Raw genomic sequence first — 25344 nt, forward strand, 5'->3', positions numbered from 1 at the left:
TGTATGTTCACTGAAGCACTATTTGCAATAGCAAAGACATGGAACCAACATAAATGCCCATCAATCGTAGACTGGATAAAGAAAATGTGGTACACATCCACCATGGAATACTATGCAGCTATAAAAAAGAACAAGATCATGTGCTTTGCAAGAAGATGGATGGAGCTGGAGGCCATTATCCTTAGCAAACTAATGCAGCAACAGAAAACCAAATACTGCATGTTCCTGCTTATAAGTGGGAACATGGACACATAGAGGGGAACAACAGACATTGGGGCCTATCGGAGGGTGGGGGGTGGGAGGAGAGAGAGAGTCAGGACAAATAACTATTGAGTACTAGGCTTAATACCTGGGTGATGAAATAATCTGTACAACAAACCCCCATGACATGGGTTTATCTATATAACAAATCTGCACATGTACCCCTGAACTTAAAATAAAAAATTTAAAAGCGGGCAACTCAGATGTCTCCAGAACTCTATTGGTTGTGGCTATAATTTAAAATTATATCCCTATCAGTAGCCAGTAGCCTGGAGTTCATGCCAGGGTTGTCTCAATAGGCTCATGAACCAGTCTGTCAGTCATGGTCCTTCATACAGCGTCCATCTTTTTCTTCCTTTTTTGCTCTGGTTCCCTCTTTTCAATGTCCTCTACTCATGAAGCCATTTAAGGGCACTGCTATACCACTGCCACTGCTGACAGGGCCCACTATGAATATGCCAGTATGTATAGCCCAGAACACTATAAGCCAATGTGCTAAAAGCCACTGGTCTTCAAGATACCCTAGCAGTGCTGGGTTCAAAATGTTCCATACGGCCCCCAAAGGACATGTATCAGCGTGCTCACAGCAGCACTCCATAATAGCCCCAAGTTCAAAACTACCCAAATGCCCATCAACAGAAGAATGGAAGATTGCGGTCTATTTATACAATGAAATACTATACAGCAATACGAGTAATCTACAACCACCTGAGCAAAGAGGGATGAATATTATCTACATAATGCTGAGCAAAAGAATCCAAACACAAAAGAGTACATATGTATGATTCTATTCATATGACGTGCAAAACAGGCAAAACTAATCTGTGTTGTTAGAAGTCAGAAACACTCTGGGGAGGAAGATGGCTAGGTATTGGAAGGAGACATGCGAAGGGCTCTTGGGGTGCTGTAAAGGTTCTTTCTTGATCTATGCACTGATGACCAGCTTTCTGTATGCACAGTTTTTCTACACGCATGGTTTTTGTTTTGTTTTTCTTTTTTGACGCAGAGTCTTGCTCTGTCACCTAGGCTGGAGAGTTGTGGTGTGATCTCGGCTCACTGCAACCTCTGCCTCCCAGGTTGAAGCAATTCTCCTGCCTCAGCCTCCCAAGTAGCTGGAACTACAGGTGCCCGCCACCATGCCCGGCTAATTTTTGTATTTTTAGTAGAGATGAGAGTTCACTCTGTTGGCCAGGCTGGGCTTGAACTCCTGACCTCAAGTGATCTGCCTGCCTCAGCCTCCCAAAGTATCTATATGCATGTTACACTTCAACTAAAAGTTAAAAGAGGCCGGGTGTGGTGGCTCATGCCTGTAATCCCAGCACTCTGGGAGGCCAAGGCAGGCAGATCACTTGAGGTCAGGAATTTGAGACCAGCCTGATCAACGTGGCAAAACCCCGTCTCTACTAAAAATACAAAAATTAGCTGGGCGTGGTGGCAGGTGCCTGTAATTCCAGCTACTTGGGAGGCTGAGGCAGGAGAATTGCTGGATCCGGAGGTTGCAGTGAGGCAGAGGTTGCAGTGAGCTGAGATCACGCCATTGCACTCCAGTCTGGGCAACAAAAGCGAAACTCTGTCTCAAAAAAGAAAAAAAAAAGAATAATTTGAGTATATGAATCAAGAAGCTTAAACATGGTTGTATATTTTGTCTCAGTAATTTCATCCCTAAAATCTATAAAATCAATAACTAAGATTATTACAGCTTATTTCTATAACCTCCCATCTACCAGGAACTGTGCTAGGTGCTTTATATACATTAACCTACTTGCTTTCTGAATCACATTTTTTCACTTTATTTTCTGATTTGTTATTGCTAATGAATAAATTATTTTTTCAATGTATTTACCTTTTATCTGGTCATTTGACTGAATTATTTATTTATTTATTTATTTATTTTATTTTATTTATTTTATTTTTTTTTGAGACGGAGTCTCGCTGTGTCTCCCAGGCTGGAGTGCAGTGGCGTGATCTCGGCTCACTGCAAGCTCCGCCTCCCGGCTTCATGCCATTCTCCCGCCTCAGCCTCCCGAGTAGCTAAGACTACAGGCGCCCGCCACCACGCCCGGCTAGTTTTTTGTATTTTTAGTAGAGACGGGGTTTCACCGTGTTAGCCAGGATAGTCTCGACCTCCTGACCTCGTGATCCACCCGCCTCGGCCTCCCAAAGTGCTGGGATTACAGGCTTGAGCCACCGCGCCCGGCTGACTGAATTATTTAAATTCTAATCATTCTGTTGGCCAATTTCTCTTAGATTTTCTAGGTAAACATCCTATCATCTCCAAATGATGATCATTCTGTTTCTCTCTTTACAAAATATGTCATATTGCACTGGCCTGGCATGGTGGCTCACGCCTGTAATCCAACACTTTGGGAGGCCGAGGCGGGTGGATCACTTGAGGTCAGGCATTTGAGACCAGCCTGGGCAACATGGTGAAACCCCATCTCTACAAAAAAACACAAAAATTAGTCAGGTGTGGTGGCGCATGTCTGAGGTCCTAGCTACTCAGGGGACTGAGGTGGGAAGATTGCTTGGGCCAGGGAGGTTGAGGATTCAGTAAGCCTTGTTTATGCCACTACACTCCAGCCTGGGTGACAGAGTGAGATCCTGTCTCAAAGAGATAAATAATAAAAATGGAATAAAAATAGACTATTAGCTCTTTATAGGTGCACATGAAAAGATGCCCCTAATATATTATCAATTGAAAAATTTATAAAATAGTGGTTACATCATGCCCTGATTTTTTTGTTTTGAAGGATTATAAATGTGTGTATATAGAAAATAGTCGGGCTGGGCTGGGCGCGGTGGCTCATGTTTGTAATCCCAGCAATTTGGGAGGCCGAGGTGGGCCGATCACCTAAGGTCGGGAGTTTGAGACCAGCCTGACCAACATGGAGAAACCCTCTCTCTACTAAAAATACAAAATTAGCTGGACATGGTGGTGCATGCCTGTAATTCCAGCTACTCAGGAGGCTGAAGCAGGAGAATCACTTGAACCTGGGAGGCGGAGTTTGCAGTGAGCCAAGATTGCGCCATTGCACTCCAGCCTGGGCAACAAGAGGGAAACTCTGTCTCAAAACACACACACACACATACACACAAAGAGAGAGAGAAAATAGGCTGGGCGCCATGGCTCATGTCTATAAGCCCAACACTTTGTGGGGCCAAGGCAAGCAGATCTCTTGAACACAGAAATTCAAGACCAGCCTGTGCAACATAGCGAAATCCTGTCTCTGCTAAAAATACAAAAATTAGCCAGGTACAGTCTCAGCTACTTGGGAGGCTGAGGTGGGAGGATCACTTGAGCCTGGGATGTCGAGGCTGCAGTGAGCAGTGATTGCGCCACTGCACTCCAGCCTGGGCGACAGAGCAAGACCCTGTCTCAAATAAAAAGAAAGAAAAGAAGAAAGAAAAGAAAATGATGGTCATATATAGAAATAACCAGCCAGGCGTGGTGGCTCACGCCTGTAATCCTACCGCTTCAGGAGGCCAAGGTGGGTGGATCACAAGGTCAGGAGTTCAAGACCAGCTTGTCCAACATGGTGAAACCCCCATCTCTACTAAAAATACAAAAATTAACCAGGCGTGGTGGCAGGTGCCTGTAATCCCAGCTATTCGGGAGGCTGAGGCTTGAATCCAGGAGGCGGAGGTTGCAGTGAGCCAAGATTGCGCCACTGCATGGGGGCCTAGTAGACAGAGTGAGACTCCATCTCAAAAGAAAAGAAAAAAGAAGGAAAGAAAGAACCATACATACTATATCATACATACATAAACAGAAATATGTGCTAAAGGCCGGCGCGGTGGCTCACGCCTGTAATCCCAGCACTTTGGGAGGCCAAGATGGGCGGATCACGAGGTCAGAAGATCGAGACCATCCTGGCTAACACGGTGAAACCTGTCTCTACTAAAAAGACAAAAATTAGCTGGGCACGGTGGCGGGCGCCTGTAGTCCCAGCTACACGGGAGGCTGAGGCAGAAGAATGGCGTGAACCCAGGAGGTGGAGCTTGCAGTGAATGGAGATCGCGCCACTGCACTCCAGCCTGGGTGACAGAGCGACACTCTGTCTCAAAAAAAAAAAAAAAAAGAAAGAAATATATGCTAAAGTTATGGTAGTCTTTATCTCTCAGGCTTCTATATGGCCTCTTGGCACCATATAGGGCTCAAGAGTGTGAAATAAGCCCCGGGAAAGGCATAAACATCAGGAAAGACTGTGGTGACATTTCCCTGGAGCCCAGCAGATTGGGGAATTGGGTCATGAAGTTAGAAATTAATTTGTTGTAGAAAACACTTATAATTTCTATATAGTTGAGTTGGTGAACTGAGAGTCATACTTTCTACACACAATATTTGATGTTTAAATTTTTCAAAATAAGTGTGTGTTGCTTTTACAATAAAGAAATGACAGTCATTGCCTCTCCCATATCCTTTTCTAAGTGAATCTGTTCCCCTCCCTAGCACCTGCTCAAAGACAGAGCTTTGATCATCTGTGGCTTAGATGAAACTACCATCCTTATCTGTAGTATGTGTCTTTACCTCTTTTTTTTTTTTTTTTTTTTGAGACAGAGCCTTGCTCTGTTGCCCAGGTTGGAATGCAGTGGTGTGATCTGGGCTCACTGCAACCTCTGCCTTTCTGGTTCAAGCAATTCTCCTGCCTCAGCCTCCTGAGTAGCTACAGGGGCTACAGGCACACACTACCATATCTGGTTAATTTTCGTATTTTTTTTTAGTACAGATGGGGTTTCACCATGTTGGCCAAGCCGGTTTCAAACTCCTGACCTCAAGTGATCCACCCGCCTCGGCCTCCCAAAGTGCTGGGATTATAGGCGTGAGCCACCACACCCAGACTATAGTATGCATCTTTAATGTTTGGCTCAAGAATGACATCTCTTCCTAGCTGGGCCAATCACATTTTCTCTTTTGGAACACTGGAACACTAAGAGAATGAATTGGAAATAACAGGAGAATGAAGCAGATGCAGGAAAAGGGATGAGAGAAGGGTGGGTCCTGAGAGACCAAGGGGTAGCTTTGGTTCCTAATAAGGCATTCTCGCCCATTTGACCATGGCTATACTTAGTTTACTTCTAGATGCTTGTAAAGATGATAAACTCCTCACTCTTGAGCTAGTTGGAGTTCTCTTCCTTGCAACTAAAAGATCTCTGACAAGAACATCAAGTATTTAACCTTTTGCACCTAGAATGCAAAGAATCTTTTTCATTTTTGGAACATTCTTATATTACATAACATCGTTTATCATAATGGGAAGAATCACTATTTCTTTGACCTTTGTCTTCATTGTTAGAGGTATAATTACTTCATAGTTACTTGTATGTTCACTTATTGGCTCTGAACAATGCTTTGTCCTTCCCCTGGCCTCCTGCCACTGTCTGGCTAATGTAAACTCAAGGAAGGTTAATGGATTTTTAATACTCTCCTAAGCAAACTTTCTTTAGGAAAATAAGTCAGTCAGCCACTATCAGGTAGGAATAGCACTGGCCAAACACAGTGACTCTTGGATTATTCGCATCATTGCCTCTTTCTAGTTCTAGGGTTAATTGAAAGTTGGCCATGCACATTCAAATCCAATTATCATTCCTTTCTAGGATAAGGCAGTGGGCTAAGAAAAGGATGTAGGCACAGAAATCTCCATTATTAAACTGCATTCAACGTCAAGGGGGCCAGCCTGGGCAACATAGTGAGACCTCATCTCTACTAAAAATTTAAAAAAAAAAAAATTAGCTGGGTGTGGTGGTGTGCACCTTTGGTCCCAGTTATTTGGGAGGCCTAGATGGGAGGATCACTTGAGCCCAGGAGGTTGAGGCTGCAGTGAGCTGTGATTGTGCCACTGCACTGCAGCCTGGGCAACATGGCATTGCAGTGAGCCAAGATCACGCCACTGCACTCCAGCCTGGGCGACAGAGCAAGACTCCACCAAAAAAAAAAAAAAAAAAAACCCAAACTGAAGGGGGCTAGATGATTGTAGGCATTTCCAGAGGCACAGGCACAGTTCCAGTGTGATAATGAGAGCCCTTTTCAGGATGGCCACACATCTGTGGTCTGTTTCCAGCCTTGCCACCCTTTGGCTGCATTCGACCTTGGTCAAATAATTTCAATTTAAAAATGTATTGGCATGCAAAGCAGTATACTATGTACAATAAGCAATGAATTTTTACATTTGACAAATATTTATTGAGCACCCACTAGGCACCTGGCACTGTGCTAGGTGCTGGAAGCATCACAATGAATAGGATTCTATCCTTACTCTTGAGGAACAGCACTTCACCTCGCTAGTTCTCAGTTTCCTCACCTGAGGTTGGGAGTTTGAGACCAGTCTGGCCAACATGGCGAAACCCCATCTCTACTAAAAATACAAAAACTAGCCAGGCTTGGTGGCATGTGCCTGTAATTCCAGCTACTCGGGAGGTTGAGGCACAGGAATCACTTGAACCCAGGATGCGGAGGCTGCAATGACTCAAGATCATGCACTCTAGCCTGGACAACAGAGTAAGACTCCAACTCCAAAAAAAAAAAAGGAATCTAAGAGAAAGATCCAAAGGGCACTCCAAACAGAGGTAAGACATTTAGACTGTGCTCTTACCACCGAAGAGTCCACTCCTAGCATCAGCGAATTGTGTGTTTTGGAAACCTGTATCACAGTAATATGTCACTAACATTTTATGAAGCCAAATGTTAGTGGACGGCCACAGGACAGAAATATCACAGGGATCTGTGCTCTGGGGTTCCTGGAGGGTATAGCCTGGCTATTAGTCAAGGAAGGAAAATAAGATATAGAGGACTCAAGCAGGAAGAGAATGGGAAGAAGGCAAGGAGTGAGCAAAGCCCACTGGGAAATTCCAGTGCAGAATAACATAAGACCTGAATCGCTTTCTGTAAAGGATTTATACACTCATTTCATCATTGTCCCACCTCCCTTCAGGGGATTTCGGATTATTTTTGTGGATTTGGTCAACATGAGCAGCTGTGCCATAAAATGTATCACCATCAACTCTTTAGGAATGAGGCCTAAGGGGCCAGGTTAGACTCAAGATAATCCTAGTCCGATGCAGCTCTCAGGATGCCTGGGGCAGGCAGATGTAGTCTAGGCAGAAGGAGTCCCCACTGAACGGGCCTTAAACCACATATAGCTGTCATATCCCTATAAATTTGTCCAATTTTGATCTAAAAATCCCAATATCGGAGGCCCTGGACTATTGGTCTAACCCTGGATAGGACTTCTGATGTTTTTTCATGAGTTTAACCAACCTTGATATAAGCTTAAAGTGGGAAGAGCCCTAATCAAACAGCTCCCATGGTAAAGGAGATATTAACAATACATTCCTCGTGGCATTATTGTAAGAATTAAAGGAAATGACACAGACTTTTTTAAAAAACTAAAAAATGTTATAGGGGGAACATATTTACATGGTACAAAATACAAAACACACAAAAGGATATACAGGGAATCTCCCTGCCATCCTATGCCTTACCCACCCAATATCCCTCTCCAGAGGCACCGGTTTCATACATTTGCTCTGAGACACAGTCTATGCTAATACAGATGAAAACACATACTACATATTTTCCTTCTTTTAGTAGCATTTCCTTCTTTATAACACCAGATAGAAATCTTGTAATTCCTTATTGTTATTGTTAGTGCCTTGCTCAGCACTGTGCCCAACTGATGCCTACTCAGTGCATTTTCACAAAGACGCTGAGGACAGCCAGTTGCAGTGACTCATGTCTGTAATCCCAGCACTTTGAGAGGCCGAGGAAGAGGGATCACTTGAGGCCAGGAGTCTGAGACCAGCCTGACCAACATAGTGAAAGACTGTCTCTGTTAAAAATACAAAAATTAGCTGGGCATGGTGGTACACACCTATAGTCCCAGCTACCGGCAGGGTGAGATGGCAGGATTGCTTGAGTCCAGGAGGTGGAGGTCGCAGTGAGCCAAGATTGTCCCACTGCACTCCAACCTGGGCAAAAGAGCAAGAATCTGCCTCAAAAAAAAATTGCTGAGGACATCACCCAGTGTGGCCTAGCACTAGCAAGGTTTCCAAGGTATATCTTGAGTCACTTTCTATCTTGAGTGGAACTTTGTGTCCCTAAAATGGGTCCAATCCTGTTGTCCCTTATTTGTAAAAGGTCTAAAACCCTCAAGTGTTAGGAGTTACATACAAGTCGTTAGTTTTGTTCTTCCTGTTCTACCGGCCTGTAATGGAGAGATGGATACAAATATCCCTAAAGTTTCATTGGGGGAAAAATATATTGAAGACAGAATGAAGGGCAGTTGCTATTTCATTTTATATCTGTAGATCTGTAAGGCTCTCAGTCTAGTACACTATAGAAAAATAATAGTTTAAATGTTATTTTTAAAATGTGACTGCTGAAGGTGTGTCAATTTTTTCTAACAAAATAAAATCATGGAGTTGGAAGTTTTATATACGTTTTAATCAACACCATCATCACACAGATTAAAAAACAGCCTTTTAAGAGATCTGATGTGTAAATTCATGGGAATAGTTTATAATTAGCATACAAACTGCATATATATATACACACACACACACATATATGTGTGTGTCTATACCATTACAGTGATATGATAAAGTCAGTTAAAAGAGCTAAGATATGGCCAGGCGCAGTGGCTCATGCCTATAATCCCAGCACTTTGGGAGGCCTAGGCAGATGGATCACCTGAGGTCAGGAGTTTGAGGCCAGCCTAACTAACATGGTGAAATCCTGTCTCTATTAAAAATACAAAAATTAGCCTGGTGTAGTAGCGGGCACCTGTAATCTGAGCTACTCGGGAGGCTGAGGCAGGAGAATCGCTTGAACTCAGGAGGTGGAGGTTGCAGTAAGCCGATATGGTGCCATTGCACTCCAGCCTGGGTGACAGAGCAAGACTTCATCTCAAAAAACAAAAACAAAAGAGCTAAGATATGGCATGTGCCTTCCAAGATACATGGGAGTGTTGAACATGCATAAATAATCATAACATGAGTTTGGATGTGGTAAGAGCTGTACTTGTGGAACCCAGACTATGGAATTACAATGGAGGGGTTAACTCTGACTGGGAGAATCAGAACAATCTTGATTTGCATAGAGCTTTGGAGGACAGTAGGATCACCACTGGCATAGACGGGAGAATGAGAGGGTCCTAGAGCTCAAACATTAGATGGAGTAGGGCTGAGGTGGCCATTATGTGTCTTGTGCAACACTCCAGTCAGGAGGAAACAGAGGTTATAAGGCAGCTGAAGTAGCTGACAAACAAAGAGGAAAACTGATCAGACATTCTGAGAGGAGTAGAAGAACACTGAGAAAGAGAGGGAGATGAGAGAGTAGCCAGGCTCTTTTTGAAATTTGGTTTTGTGCTTTTATGGGTTTGCTCTGTATATCCCTTTCATAGACTTTTGTTTTTCTGAAATAACATAAGTCTCTATCCCTTGCAAGCAAAAGGCCCTGATCATAACAGTGGATTTAATCCTGACAGCATTCCATAGCCATTAAAAGTTCCGGAGAAGGAAGATGACTTGGTCAGAAATACAATTTAGACAAATAAAACTCTGACAGTAGTGTAGAGCAGCAGTCCCCAACTTTCTTGGTACCAGAAACTGGTTTTGTGGAAGACAGTTTTTTGTGGAATGGGTGGGGGGGTGGTGGAGAGGGGGAGAATGAGTTGGGATGGTTTCTGGATGAAACCGTTCCACCTCAGATCATCAGGCATTAGATTCTCATAAGGAGTGTGCAACCTAGATCCCTCACATACGCAGTTCACAATAGGATTCCTACTCCCATGAGAATCTAATGCTGCTTCTGATCTGACAGGAGGTGGAGTTCACAATAGGATTCCTACTCCCATGAGAATCTTTTTTTTTTTTTTTTCGAGACGGAGTCTCGCTTTGTCGCCCAGGCTGGAGTGCAGTGGCACCATCTTGGCTCACTGCAAGCTCCGCCTCCTGGGTTCACGCTATTCTCCTGCCTCAGCCTCCGAGTAGCTGGGACTACAGGCACGCACTACCACGCCCGGCTAATTTTTTGTATTTTTAGTAGAGACGGGGTTTCACCGTGTTAGCCAGGATGGTCTCGATCTCCTGACCTCGTGATCCGCCCGTCTCGGCCTCCCAAAGTGCTGGGATTACAGGCTTGAGCCACCGCGCCCGGCCTCCCATGAGAATCTAATGCTGCTTCTGATCTGACAGGAGGTGGAGCTCAAGCAGTAATGCCCGCTGGTCCTCTGATCACCTCCTGCTGTGAGGCTCAGTTCCTAACAGACCACAGACCAGTACCAGTCTCTGGCCTGGGGACTGGGGACCCCTGATGTAGAGGCTGAATTGAGGAGACCTTGAAAAGGTCCTTTCTTGCCTTTCCCCTCATCAACATCACCTCTGATCTGAGTCTACTCTACTAGCCACTAGCAAATCAAGATTGTTCTGATTCTCCCACTCAGAGTTAATCCCTCCATTGTAATTCCATAGTCTGGGTTCCACAAGTAAAGACGAGACAAACCTCTCTCGTCTTTACGTCTAATTTTTAGCTATCTTTCCCTTTTCCCGTTTTCCCTTGACTGTATCATGCATTTTCATGATTTCAATTGTTATCTCTGGGCAGATGACTCTTAAAGCTCTCTGGTGAGCCACCAGTCTCAGCTCTGCTGGACACCCTAATTGTCTGTTAAAATCCCTCAAAACAGGTTGGGGGCAGTGGCTCACGCCTGCAAGCCCAGCACCTTGGGAGGCCAAGGCAGGTGGATCACCTGAGATCAGGAGTTCGAGACCAGCTCGGCCAATGTGGTGAAACCCCACCTCTACTAAAAATACAAAAATTAGCCAGGCGTGGTGGCATGCACCTGTAATCCCGGCCACTTGGGAGGCTGAGACAGGAGAATCGCTTGAACCTGAGAGGTGGAGGTTGCAGTGAGCCAAGGTTGTGCCACTGCACTCCAGCTTGGGCGACAGAGCAAGACTCCATCTCCACGAAAAAAAAAAAAAAAAAAAAATCCCTCAAAACAGCATGTCGCGGAGCTCATCCTCTTTTCCCAATATCTGCTCTTCCATTTGTACTGAGCCAGTGTATCATCATTCCCTGGGGAAATGTAGTGAGCTGTGATGGTGCCACTGCACACTCCAGTCAGGGCAACAAAGATCCTGTCTCAAAAAAAAAAAAAAAGAAAGAAAGGAAAGAAAAAAGAAATACTCGTTAAATGAATAACTAAAGTCATGCTCTTTTCCTTTCCAAGCTGGTACACCCTCACATCTTTTCCTCTCCCCTTTCCTTTGTCCGCATTCCCACAGCACCCAGTTAGCTGCTGAGTTCCATTATTCCGTGTCTGAAATATTATTGCATTTGTCCCACAGCTTCCTTTCCACTGTCACTCCTTTAGCTCAGATCCGTCAAAAGTTCCCCTGGGGCTCTAGTTTTTCTAGTTTTATGACACACAAAAAAAAACCTTTGTAAAAAATTCAGGCCATAAATAAAAGTCTGGCTGGGTGTGGTGGCTCACAACTGTCATCCAGCACTTTGGGAGGCCAAGAGGGAGGATTGCTTGAGGCTAGGAGTTCAAGACCAGTCTGGGCAATATAGCAAGATCTTTAAAAAGTACAGCAAGTCTCTACAAACAAGAAAAAAAAAGAAATGTCTATTTATAGCCTCGGATTGGATGGATATAGGACAAAGTCAGTTATTGCAAGGGGTGTATGTCTAGTTTTAGGAAAGTCAGCTAAGACTTAGTGAGTAAACCTGAATAACTGGGATAATTATAAGACTAGAAGACAGGAGGGGATTGGGCTAAAAAAGAAACTGGACACAACATTTTCTTTTGGGTAGAGGTAGAGATGGGGTCTTCCTGTGTTGCCCAGGTTGGTCTCGAACTCCTGGGCTCAAGTAATCCCCCTGCCTCGGCCTCCCAAAGTGCTGGGATTACAGGCATAAGCCACCACACTGGGCCCTGGACACATTTTTAGAAACCCTACATAAAATTGTATATGTTCAGTACTGATAAATTGCATCGAGTTTTGTAAAATTAGAGATAGGACGGGAAGAGCTTGGAGGCAACAGGGTAAAGCAGAGGCAGAAGCATGTGAAATGGAATGGGTTTAAAAAGTGTCAGGATGGCTGGGCCAGTGGCGCACCTATAATCGCAGCACTTTGGAAGCCTGAGGCAGGAGGATAGCTTGAGCCCAGGAGTTTGAGACCAGCCTGGGCAACATAGGGAGACCCATCTCTACAAAAACTTTAAAAATTAGCTTGGCATGGTAGCATGTGCCTGTAGTCCCACCTACTTGGGAGGCTGATATGGGAGGACCCTTGAGCCCAGGAGTTTGAGATTGCAGGAGCTTTTACTGTAGTGGAACAGACAGACAAATGGACAAACAATAACAATAGAGCCATACCCCAATATACTCAAGGGATTGGTTCCAGGACCCGCCTCCCCCATGCCCCCAACCTTCCAAGAATACCAAAATCCGCATATACTCTGCACATACTCAAGTCCTGCAGATGGTCCTCCATACCTATGGGGTTTGCATCCCAAGAACACTGTGTTTTCCATCTGCCTTTGGCTACATAGTATCTGTGTATAGATGGACCAGGGCAGTTCAAACCCATGTTGTTCAAGGGTCAACTGTACTTTGAGATACATGAGATTAACTCAGAGAGTTATGGGATCACGGAGGGGGATCTTACCCAGATTTGAGAAGTCAGAGATTTCCAGGATGGTAAAATATAAGTTTAGACCTTGAAGTAGGCAGAGGGATTGGGAAGTGGGAAAGGCATTGCAGAAAGAAGAGAGTATGGTAGAGGACCAGGAAGTGAGGTAATCGTGGCACATTTTCTTTCGCTAGCCCCATAAACCCTTTGTTCAATATGTCATCCTCTTTCACACCTCTGTGCTTTGCCTATGCTCCCCCCTTCCCTGCCTGGCTAACTCATGCTTTGGGAGTCAATTCAAAGTTCACCTCCATTGTAAAAGACTTACTGAGGCAAATTATTTATTTCCTGCTTTCTGATCCCCTAATTTATAAGCCAAAAACCTGGGCACATTGTCTGACAGTGAATTATTTTTCTGATATGTAAATTAATTTTATTAGAAGATATAGATATGAAAATTAAATCATGTTTTTATTCATTTAACAAGCTGCCTTTAATAAAGAAAAAATAAACAATCAAATATTATATACTTTATTATTTTCGATATTCATTTACTGTCAAAATTGATGGCAATGTTGTATATATACTAATAGTTCATATTGTTAAAAACTGTTTATTCATTTGTTAAATTTAAATTTAATTTTTTTTTGAGATAGAACCTCCACCCAGGCTGGAGTGCAGTAGCGTGATCTTGGCTCACTGCAACCTCCACCTCCCGGGTTCAAGTGACCCTCCTGCCTCAGCCTCCCAAGTAGCTGGGATTACAGGTGCCTGCCACCATGCTAATTTTTGTATTTTTAGTAGAGATGGAGTTTGACCGTGTTGGCCAGGCTGGTCTCAAACTTCTGACCTCAAGTGATTCACCCGCCTCAGCCTCCCAAAGTGCTGGGATTATAGGCATGAGCTACCATGCCCAGTCTAATTTTAATTTTAAGTTTCTGTGGTACATAGTAGGTGCATATATTTATGGGGTACATGAGATGTTTTGATATAGGCGTCCAATGTGAAATAAGCACATCATGGAGAATGGGGTTATCCATACTCTCAATCGTTTATCCTTTGAGTTGTAAACAATCCAGTTACACTCTTTTAAGTTCTTTTAAAATATACAACTATTATTGACTATAGTCACCCTGTTGTGCTCTCAAATAGTATGTCTTATTCAGTCTACTTTTTTTGTACCCATTAACCACCCCCATCTCAAAAAAAAAAAAAAGAGAAAAGTGAGGTTTCCTTGTATTATCCATGCTGGTCTTGAACTCCTGGGCTCAAGTGATCCTCCCATCTTGGCCTCCCACAGTGCTGGAATTGCAGGTGTGAGCCACCATCCCCAGCCTGTGATCCATTTTTAATTAAGTTTGTGTATGCTGTGAGGTAGGGGATCATAGTTCATTTTCCCCACATAGGGGTATCTATTTTATCACCTTTTATTGAAAATAACTTGCTTTCCCCACTAAATTAAATTGGTATCTTTGTTGAGATCGAGTAATAATCAAATGGCTCTTTTCCTGGACCCTCTATTCCATTCCATCTATCTGTCTGCCATTATGCCAAAACCCCACTCTAGTGTATAGTAAGGGGGGATATTTTGGAAGATCAACAAATTTATCTTGTGTAACTTACTTTTATGTATGCATAAGAATATTTGATTTAAAAATTTGGTTAAGTCTAAAAGAGCTCTTTCAGTAATAACTAAATAACTGAATCCCTGTAATCCACCATGCTCAGCCCCATTAGTAATTTTTATAATGTCTTTATTTGGATCTAGCTCTTTCATCTTGCGTAACTCTTTTAAATGACTCCTCCCTTCTGGTACAGGTTGAATATCACATAAAAGGGTGCCTTGGCATATGCTCAGTCCTGAAATTCTACTTCGATCTACTGCTGTCATCCTCGAAACTGCTCTAAACACTCCCCCAAATTATTGATCCTGTGGGTCTGATTATGAACTTGGCTCTTCTGACAATACTTTTCAAATCCTTTTCCTTTGTACCTTTGGTAACATCTCTCCTGACTGGCAGAGTACCCAGACACTTACTAATGCTGATGAAAATTAAGATTTGAGCAAAGAAGAAATTAGTGTAAGAATGCATGCCTTAGAATCTGAACCTGATGACTGTGGGATCTAATTTCTGCTTTTTTTGCTACAAGCTCTGTTCTTGAATAATCAACCATCAAAGACAAATTGCTTGATGAATTTCTGTATTGTCAGAATGTTTAATTTCCCATCAAAGCCATGTATGTATAACTAGCAATTAGGTACCTACGAGCTGAATATAAATTATCATGATTTCAATTTCAGTAGCCCTTGGTTTTTGAGAAAGGGTTTCACTATATTGCCCAGGCTAAACTTGAACTCCTTGGTTCAAGTGATCCTCCCGCCTTAGCCTCCTGAATAGCTGGGAGTAGCTGGGACTACAGGGATGTGTTATCATGCCCAGTGAAAGCCCTTAATTTTAAAAGTTCATTTTCCTGATCTTTACATGTATTTTAATACTAATATTAAATTTAAAAATTTTAAAAAGTACCTACTAACTAAATAATGCCACCCAATAACAATAGCATTATTTGTATTATGTTCTGGTAACATAGTGGTGAACAAGGAAGACAGGGTCTCTGATAACTGTGGAATTCTCCTTGATCACTTCTCAAGCCTCTCTTCTGGATACCCACTATTTCTTGGATCTACAGCGCTTTTCCTTCCCTACTTCTGTAGTTCAGTCTCTCCTTATTCTCTACCTCCAATAAAAAGGGGCCTCCTAACTGGTTTTTTATGCAACTATTCAACATGGTATTTCTAAAATGCAGATCTTTCGGGATGATTTTCAATTGCTCAGAGAATAAATTCCTCGACTTCCTATGTAAGGCCCTGCAAGACCAGGCCCCTGTCCTTATCTCTGAGCACTCTCCATCTTGCACCCAAAGGCCCAGCAATATCTTACCGCTTTCAGTAAATACACACCGGGGTATGTGGGGTTTTGTCTGGGGAAAGGGGATGTGAGTTGCTAACTAAGAGATTTATAGTCAATCTTGAAGGGAAGAGCTCATATCGGAGGCAATGGAATGCCTCGAGCTGGCTCTGAAAGTACACATTTTTTCCAGTCATAAGTAGATCACACTTTTGTGATCTTGTGATCCCCTCTCTAGCAGAGCCGTGCAGACTACCCACTTCCGGCCCATTCTTGCCCCACGAAATTTCACATCACAACGACTTGTGGTTTTAATCCTCCGTTTTTCTGCTGCTGAACTTACTTCAGCCTGGGAAGTCCTTTACCTCCCAGTAGGCCTGGCGAGCTCCATCACAACATTCAAGATTCACCCTGGAGCCATCTGGGAAACTTTCTTTTCCAGCTCGCCCTGCGTCCTCGCCTCCCCACCCCGTGCTTCTCGAGTCGGGTGAGCTGTCTAGTTCCATCAGAGACCGCACGGCCGCAGGGGTGGCCGGTTATTTACGGTTCTACTGGGCCCGACAGGCGCCTGGGGAGCCGAGCAGTTGCTGACGCCCGGCACTATCCGCTGCACGCAGCAGGAGCCTCACGTCCAGGCCGGAAGTGAAAGGGCAGGGAGTGGGTCCTCCCGGGGTCGCAGGCGCAGAGCGGCCTCTGGTCACGTGATTCGCCGATAGTCACGCGGGCGCCGCTCACCTGACCAGGGTCTCACGTGGCCAGGCCTCTCCGAGAGGGGAGACCGGCGGGCCATGGCAAGCTCCAGGCTTTGGTTTTCGCTGCTGCTGGCGGCAGCGTTCGCAGGACGGGCGACCGCCCTCTGGCCCTGGCCTCAGAACATCCAAACCTCCGACCAGCGCTACGTCCTTTATCCGAACAACTTTCAATTCCAGTACGATATCAGCTCCGCCGCGCAGCCTGGCTGCTCGGTCCTCGACGAGGCCTTCCAGCGCTATCGTGACCTGCTTTTCGGGTCCGGGTCTTGGCCCCGTCCTTACCGCACAGGTCAGTCGAACTTGTCCCGCCCTGTTCCCGGGCCCTGAGAGAGCCTGCCTGGGGACAGCTCCCCCAGGGCTACAGAGACGCCCTCTGGGCTTTTGCCCAGCCCTCTGATCACAAGCACTCCACTTCCTCCTCGAGCTGTATTAGGTTTACATCCAAAGATAACTACTATAGGACTACGGTTCAATCAGGAGATTAATTTATGGAAAATACTGTGCCAGCAAAAATCTTAGGTGATGCTTCTGACCGTGTTCAAGCTGTCCAGGGTCCTAGTGAGGCTGTGGCCAAGGGCTGGGTAGAGGAGACCAGAGAAAACACTCAAAATTGGGGAGACATAATACAAGAACTATGCAAGGTTACATACAAGTGTCTGGCACATAGAATGTTTGGTGGGCGGATCACGAGGTCAGGAGTTCGAGACCAGCCTGACCAACACCGTGAAACCACGTCTCTACCAAAAATACAAAAAATTAGCCGGGCGTGGTGGTGCGCGCCTGTAGTCCCAGCTACTCAGGGTGCTAAGGCGGGAGAATCGCTTGAACCCAGGAGGTGGAGGTTGTCATGAGCCGAGATCGCACCACTGCACTCCAGCCTGGGCAGCAGAGCGAGACTCCGTCTCAAAAAAACAACCCCCCCCAAAACAAAACAAGTATAAACTGTGAAAGAAGTCATAGAACATAAGGAAGTGAGTTTCCAGCGGCTACTTGGAATGGGGTGGTGCATGTAATTAGCCGGGACTGAAAAGAGGGTATTCCAGGCAGGAAGAAGGGATTGAGCAGAGACACAAAGAGTTATGATTGAGCTCAAATTTCAAGTCTAGTGGATGTGATGAGTGGGTTCTGGGGATTGAGGAGGGATGAGGGTGGGGAAAATGTGGGGTTAAAGAGGTCAAGAGCACTTTAGTCATTGGTTTGATATAAAATGGAAGGGGCTAACAGTTTTCTTTTAGGCAGCTATGTAATCAGTACTGAAAATTGCATTTGAGGATAATTATTCCACAGCACATGTATAAGTCGAGTCAACAATGTAAAGGAATACAATTCTGCTGCATGGGTTCAAAATTTAGAAGTTTCTTGATAATCTCCTGGAATCTAGCTCTTTGGTTATATTGTATAGATGTTATGGGGGTGGGAGCCACATTTACAGTTGAGTCATATAGTAATATTTTATATGATGTTTCAAGTGTGTTTAAATTACTTCACAAAAGTTATCATTTGATATCTAGAATTAAAAGCATTTAATTAAACACATGACATTTGATTTAGGGAAAGAAGTACAATCTCAGCATCAGAGTAGTCCTTAACTGGTAAAATGCATTAAGCTGGAGAGGATAAGAGGCCTGCTCTTGAGTGTGGTAGATCACATTTTCCTCTGAATCCTGCATGACAAATAATAGAGAGCCTTACACAAGATTGGCACTCAGAATATGTTGATTTGGGTTATAGAAGAGTTTGAGCCTGGTTTATGGGGTTAAAAAAAGATCCTTCTAACTGCTATGTGTCAATCCCAGTGCTGGGCACTCTGAAGGTTACGAGAAAAGTCTTAAGACCTAGCCCTAGACTCTATAGTTCAATTGCGGAAACATGAAAATATGAAACAGTGGTACACAGTGAATTATAAGATGCTCAAAAGCTTTGTAGGTTGTTTACTAATACTGTATACATGAGAATAATTCCTTTCCTTTTTTTTTTTTTTGAGACGGAGTCTCGCTCTGTTGCCCAGGCTGGAGTGCAGTGGCCAGATCTCGCCCGGCTAGTTTTTTGTATTTTTTTAGTAGAGACGGAGTTTCACCATGTTAGCCAGGATGGTCTCGATCTCCTGACCTCGTGATCCGCCCGTCTCAGCCTCCCAAAGTGCTGGGATTACAGGCTTGAGCCACCGCGCCTGGCCTTTTTTTTTTTTTTTTTTTTTTTGAGATGGAGTCTTGCTTTATCACTCAGCATACACTGAGGCTGAGTGCAGTGATATGATCTCAGCTCACTGCAACCTCCGCCTCCTGGGTTCAAGCGATTCTCCTGCGCCAGCCTCCCGCGTAGCTGGGACTACAGGTGTTTGCCACCATGCCCAGCTAATTTTTATATTTTTAGTAGAGATGGGGTTTCACCGTGTTGGCCAGGCTGGTCTCGAACTCCTGGCCTCAAGTGATCCATCCGCCTTGGCCTCCCAAAGTGCTGGGATTATGGGCATGAGCCACCGCGCCTTGCCTAATTCCTATACTTCTAAATTAGGCCTTCACCTCCATTGCTATAGTACCATAGTTTAATCAAGTAGATAGAAATGGAGAGATTGTGAGACAATGAAATACTATAAATTCCCTAACGAAAGAGATTTAGAGCCAGATAAATTCAATAAGATGTTTATTTCCATATATTACCTTCCTGTAAGTTCATTTGCTTTATTAGTTGAGGGTTCTTGTCCTTTGAGAGAAAATGAAGACTGGGTTGGGTGAACATTACTAAAGACTTAAAAGTAACTTCTTTCTCTATTGTTCTTCCCATGGAGTCTTCCCTTTGGAACATAGTTTCCTGTGGAGGCTTTTAGGTGACTTTAAGCTAAAATCCTAGTTCTGCAGAAACAAGGATGAAGCAATAGCATGGGAAGCAAATAGAGGGAAAGCAGTACCAACAAGGCTGAAGCCAGAATACTTTCCTTTATGAGTCTGATTTTAGTAAAGAAGGCAACATATGCAGGTTAAATCTTAACTAACAGATTTCCGTCCTCTTCCTCCAAACAGCTTAATTGTAGGTTCTGGGCCAGTGGGTTTTGTTTGTTTGTTTTTGTTTTTTTTTTGAGACAGTCTTGCTTAGTCACCCAGGCTAGAGTGCAGTGACACAGTCTTGGCTCAGTGCAACCTCTGCCTCCCGGTCTCAAGCGATCCTCCCACCTCAGCCCCTTGAGTAGCTGGGACCACAGGAGCATGCCACCACACCTGGCTAATTTTTGTATTTTTTGTAGACGGGGTTTCACCATGTTGCCCAAGCTGGTCTCCCAATTCCTGAGCTCAAGTGATCCCCTTGCCTTGGCCTACCAAAGTCCTGGGATTACAGGGTGGAATGAGCCCCCCTGGCCGACCCAGTGTTTTTCATTAAGCAATGCAACTTCTGGTTTTGATCTAAACCTGAAACTAAGAATTCATACTCCCTTTTCTGGAAAACAAGTCTGGTATTGAGGTTCAGTTCTATTTTGAATTCACCTTCAAGGGTTAGTCCCACCAGTTGCTAAATGTTCTGTGAGGGTGTTTAGTATTTGCCACCTTTCTTTGTCATTGAAAGGTGTTTCTACCAGTTGGAGGGTGTGTGTTGCATGTTGTTGAACCTGTTAAATAGACTTGTTTTAGGAACTAGATACTTGAATGAATCTAGTTCCCTGTGTGATTATTAAGCCACATCCTGTTTGCAAAGCAAAGATGTGATCATTTGGAATTTGGAATGGCACCCATCTAATGTTGCTCCAGACACTTAATAAGCATGGTGTGGAGCATGGTGATTGATGGAGCTGATAAAGCCCAGATTTTTCCAAGTAAAGTGGCTAAGTCTGTTTCTGACATTTGACTGCGTTTTTTTTTTTCTTTTTTTTTTTTTTTTTTTTTTTTTGAGATGGAGTCTTGCTCTCTTGCCCAGGCTGGAATGCAGTGGCGTGATTTTGACTCACTGCAACCTCCACCTCCTGGGTTCAAGCGATTATCTTGCCTCAGCCTCCCAAGTAGCTGGGATTACAAGCGCCCACCACCATGCCTGGCTAATTTTTTATTTTTTAATAGAGACGGGCTTTAGTAGCGACAGGGTTTCACCACGTTGGCCAGGCTGCTTTCGAACTTCTGGCCTCATGTGATCTGCCCACTTCAGGATTACAGGTGTGAGCCACTGTGACTGGCCATTCTTCTTTGCTTTTCCTGAAACTGATTGATAGAAGCCATAGTATATCATAGATATTATAAGGTTCCCATCCTGGTCTGATGTTCACCTGCACATCTCTATGAGTTGCTGAGGATGCCATTGTCCTTGAACAGAATAATCCTCTTTCCCTTCTCCAGCCCTTTTATTCTGGAATGGAAGATGATTATATGAGAATCTGTATCCTTCTACAGCTTTTATCAATATTTGATTTGCTCATCTTCAGATATGAAAGAAGTGACTGGGTTAATAAGTGGCATAGTTCAGTATAATCTGGCTCTCCTAAAATACCTTCTTTGGCCTTTTCTTCTATATCTGGAACGTTGTAGATATGTAGTTATTATTTGTAGAATATATTAACGTTAAAGAGCTACTTTGTGTAAATATTTGTAAGAAGGCTTTATGGGTTTGGGTTTTGTTTTCTTTCTTTTCTTTTTTTCTTTTAGAGACAGGGTCTTGTTTTGTCACCCAGGCTGGAGTGCAGTGGCACAAACACAGCCCACTGCAGCCTCGACCTCTGAGGCTCAAGCTGTTCTCCCATCTCAGTCTCCTGAGTAGCTTGGACTCCAGGTGCACAGCTAATTTTTGTAGAGATGGAGTCCCACTGTGTTGCCCCAGCTGATCTCAAACCCCTGGGCTCACCCAGTCTGCCTGCTTCAGCCACCCAAACTGTTGGGATTACAGGTCTGAGAAGATCATCAGAAAGATATGATTTGCAGTTTTTCATTGAGGATTGCCTTTCCTTTCAGGTTTCCAATTTGGAGTGTAAGTGTGTGATTCTGGGCAAAGGATAATCACACTGTGCTGCTTATTGTGTGATCCCAACGTGTGCTACTCTTAACTCAGCACACAGTGGGAGATGCATTGGGATTGCGTGTAGGAGGGAAACAGACAAGGTCAGGCAGCTGGGCTGGGGAGAAAGAATAATGCTGATTAGTTCTCTCCACTTTAATTAGGCTAGTGGCTAAGTATACTTTAACCTTTCCCACGGCAAAGACAAGGCATATTCCTGCCAAAGGCATGGTTGCCACTAAGTTTATTGTTTTGAAAGCAAAGAGGAAGAAAACAACATGGGAAGAAGGTTTTGTAGTAGAATTACTTTTCTTGTGAAGGGGGTATGTGGAGAACAGAGGGATGCATAGGAGAAATACAGTGATGAATAAATTTTCTTTAGAAAAAAAGGTGATGGCAGAAGCACAGTTTTTAGTTGAAGGGCAAAATAAGTGTCGTATTTGATTTTGAATCCCAGGGCCTAGATTAGCTCGGCCCGCAGTCTTCTCACAGCCCTGTTTTTTTCTTTTCTTTTCTTTCTTTTCTTTTTTTTAAAGAAACAGGTCTTTCTCTGTCATTCAGACTGGAGTGCAGTGGCGTGATCGTGGCTTACTGCAACCTCGAACTCCAGGACTCAAGCAATCTTCCCGCCTCACTCATGAGTAGCTAGGACTACAGGCGTGTGCCACTGCACCCAGCTAATTTTTTTTATTTTTTACATTTTGTAGAGATGGGGTTCTTAGTATATCGCCCAGGCTGGTCTTGAACCCCGCTGGCTTCAAGCGATCCTCTTGCCTCGGCCTCCCAGAGGCTGAGATTACAGGTGTGAGCCACCATTTATTACCTGAAGCATGATACTTTTCCAGTATCCCTGGATAGTACTGAGTCCAAGAAGCTAAACTTGATCAAGGTGTATGTGGGTAGCCTAGCCCTGGTTTATAAAAAATTCGAGTTTTATTTCCATGAGCTGTAGGTATTCCCCTGCCTTGGATATTCTGTTTGAACACAGTATACGTGTATTAGGGTCTGGAACATGATTTATTGAGGAGTCAGCCAAGAAAGTGTTTATTAACCCCTTAACTATGTGCCTTCAGACTAATTGCCTAATTTCCAAGCTGTTGCTGCTACTTCCTTCTTTTTTTTTTTTAAACTCTGCCTACCTTCCAGACATTTCTAAGGATAACAAGAAAATAGTTATGTTTTTTCAGTCTTTGAAGGAGGCTATAATAGTGGGAAGAACTTGGTGATTTTAAAAATAAAACAATAAAAATTAAAAGTCCGAGCCCCAGAGATGCCCTTCCTTCCATTTCCTTCTACCCCAGTTCCTTACCTCCAAACAGAAGCAAGAAGCATAGCATTGGAAGGTTTTTGACAATGGATACCTGTTGTTTTGTTGTTGTTTGTTTGTTTTTAACAATCTCATGCTAGAGCATGTTGTCTGTTTCTTAGCCTGTTAAAGGCATAAGCCTCAATCCCTTTCCTGTTGATTATATAGAGGGAAAGGAGTTTTACTGCCTTATCAGTACTTCTTTTAAGAAATAAAACTGGGCATGGTGTCTCATGCCTGTAGTCCCAGCTACTCCGGAGGCTGAGGTAGGAGGATGGCTTGAGCTCAGGAGGTGGAGGTTGCAGTTAGCCAAGATCGTGTCATTGCACTCCAGCCTGGACAACAGAGCCAGACCTTGTCTCAAAAAAAGCAAACAAATAAACAAAAACCCAGAAACAAAAACAAAAGAAGGGTCACTCTTATGTTTCTGCAGTTTCCTAAATTTCTTTTCCTGGCCCTGAAAATAAGTGATAAAATAGAATCAATTTGCATCATCCTCAGGAGGTTCCACAACCTTTGTGGAGCCAGTGACGACAAAGTCAGCGGAAGAAAGGAGGTTGGGTCCGTAGGGGTCAGAGAGGTGTATGTTTGAAGAGTTTTCTGTGGTGTGAGCTGTCTCAAGGTTTACATGTTCACAGTCTATTGTAATACCAAAATGAATTCTATTTTCTTCTCTATTCCTGGTTGTAATGAACAAAACCCATTATTGGGTCAGGAACTTCAGTCTTCTCTCTTCTTGTCCTTTGTTCCTGTTTTAAGCTATGGCATTTGCTTAAGCTTCCTGGCCACACACTCAGCCCTGATCCCCAGCCAACTTTGGTATGCTATTGTTGTGTCCACATCTTGAAGCTGGTTAGGCTTGGGTGTGGTGTGGAGCTCCTTCCTGTGGAAGTGTATACTCAAATGCAGGACGTATGGGTGCTTGTCAGCTTGTCACCTGTTAAGCAGCCTTCCCCTTCTTTTGTAAAACTCTTCGGATTGAGGGGGTAAGGGGGATGACTTACCAGATACACTGTGTTATACATGAACAGTTTAACTACTGTACTGTTTGTTCAACCTTGTCCTTGTTGTAACTAGGATTCCACATTAGTGGCTTTGTTGTTTTGCCTGGAGCTGCAGTCCTAGGTTGGGGGAGATTCAGAGTTCTAAGGCTATGTCGCTTTTGTATGTTGAAGTGTCAGCCTGTTCACATACTGAATGGCATCTCACAATAGTGAAGCCTTCAGTCTCCTATAAGAGGCTCATGAAAAACCCTTCATGGAAGCTGCTCCTAGAGTGTGGCTTTGCCATAGATGACCCTACCCCAGGACTCCTCTGGCCAAATGAGAGAATCGAGGTTTGCTGGGGCAAAACTGTCTTATTGGGAAAAGGGAAGTAGAACACGGAAGGAAACTAGCATTTATTGTCTGGCACTTGATGTATGTTATTGCCCTTTCATCTTCATAACAGCTCTGTGAGGTCAGTGTTATCCGAATCTTTGAGAATGGAGACATAGAAGCTAAGTAACATGCCCAGGGTTACACAGTTTGTAGGGGTGGAGCAGAAATTCCAGTATGCATAAATTTTGCTCCTGTCGCTGTACAGTCTTGTGGCATACTCATACACGCCTTTGTCAATCCAGTTAGCAATTTGGAAAACTACTGGCCTCTGGCAGGATTAAGCTCTAATCATATCTTAGCATTAATTACTTCAAATAGGTAATAACTTCTAACATCTAGTTACTCAATAGCACTCAGGTTATGAATATTTTGATCCCTGGCCCATTGTTACCAGATTCCAGTAGCATTTCTTCCTTCTTCGCATCTATTCTTAGTACAAGTAGTATTTATTAAGTAACTTTAATTGTCAATAGTACTAGGGCCAACGAATATTAAGTTGAACTGCCCTGTCCTTAAAGTATTTACAGTTCCTGGAAGTGGGGATACAGACAGACAGGGTGTGATATTTTTCTATAATAACTGAAGCACAAAGTACTTTGGGAGTGCAGAAGAGGAACACCCGACCTAAGTGTGTGGAGGGGAAAGGAGAAGGTGCATATTGAAAAGGCTTTCCTAGAGAGCTGTTGAAGGAGGTCTAAAAGTAGAAGTTGGTGGGGGTGAAGATAGTATTCCACATAGAAGGAACTGCACATGGAAAAGGCCTACAGGCGAGAAGCCTTCATGCCATATTCAAGGAATTCAAGGTGTCTAGCTGAAATACACAACTCTAGGGTGGATCAGCAAGTTCTGAAGCTAAAGAGGAGATAGATGGAAAGGTCATGAAATGACCTAATAAGCCCTGGTAAGGAATGGAGCTTTATCCTAAGGTCAAAGAAGGCCAGTAAAGTGCAGTCAACAGGATAAGTGATGTGACTAAACTCTGGCTACATTGGGGCTTGCTGTAGAGTGGGATTAGAGGCAGGAAACCCAGTTAAAAGGCTGCCAATAGTGATCTAAATAAGAGAATAGTGGCTGAAGTTGGGTTGATGGCTGTAAGGACAGAGAAAACTAGAAAGACTGAAGAGAGATT

At 43.8% G+C, this 25344-nt stretch overlaps 1 protein-coding gene across 1 annotated transcript in view; it reads left to right on the plus strand.

Moving 5' to 3' along the window:
• Positions 1-16549: 16549 nt before the first annotated feature.
• The window catches only part of LOC105487378 (hexosaminidase subunit alpha), a 36138-nt gene continuing 27343 nt past the window's right edge, over positions 16550-25344 (plus strand). The window contains exon 1 of the mRNA XM_011750829.3: positions 16550-16848. Within this exon, the coding sequence (XP_011749131.1) occupies positions 16596-16848 (253 nt within the window). The 5' untranslated portion in view covers positions 16550-16595. The remainder of the gene's footprint in view (positions 16849-25344) is intronic.

Source organism: Macaca nemestrina, chromosome 7 (assembly GCF_043159975.1).
Source record: "Macaca nemestrina isolate mMacNem1 chromosome 7, mMacNem.hap1, whole genome shotgun sequence".
Classification (NCBI taxonomy): domain Eukaryota; kingdom Metazoa; phylum Chordata; class Mammalia; order Primates; family Cercopithecidae; genus Macaca; species Macaca nemestrina.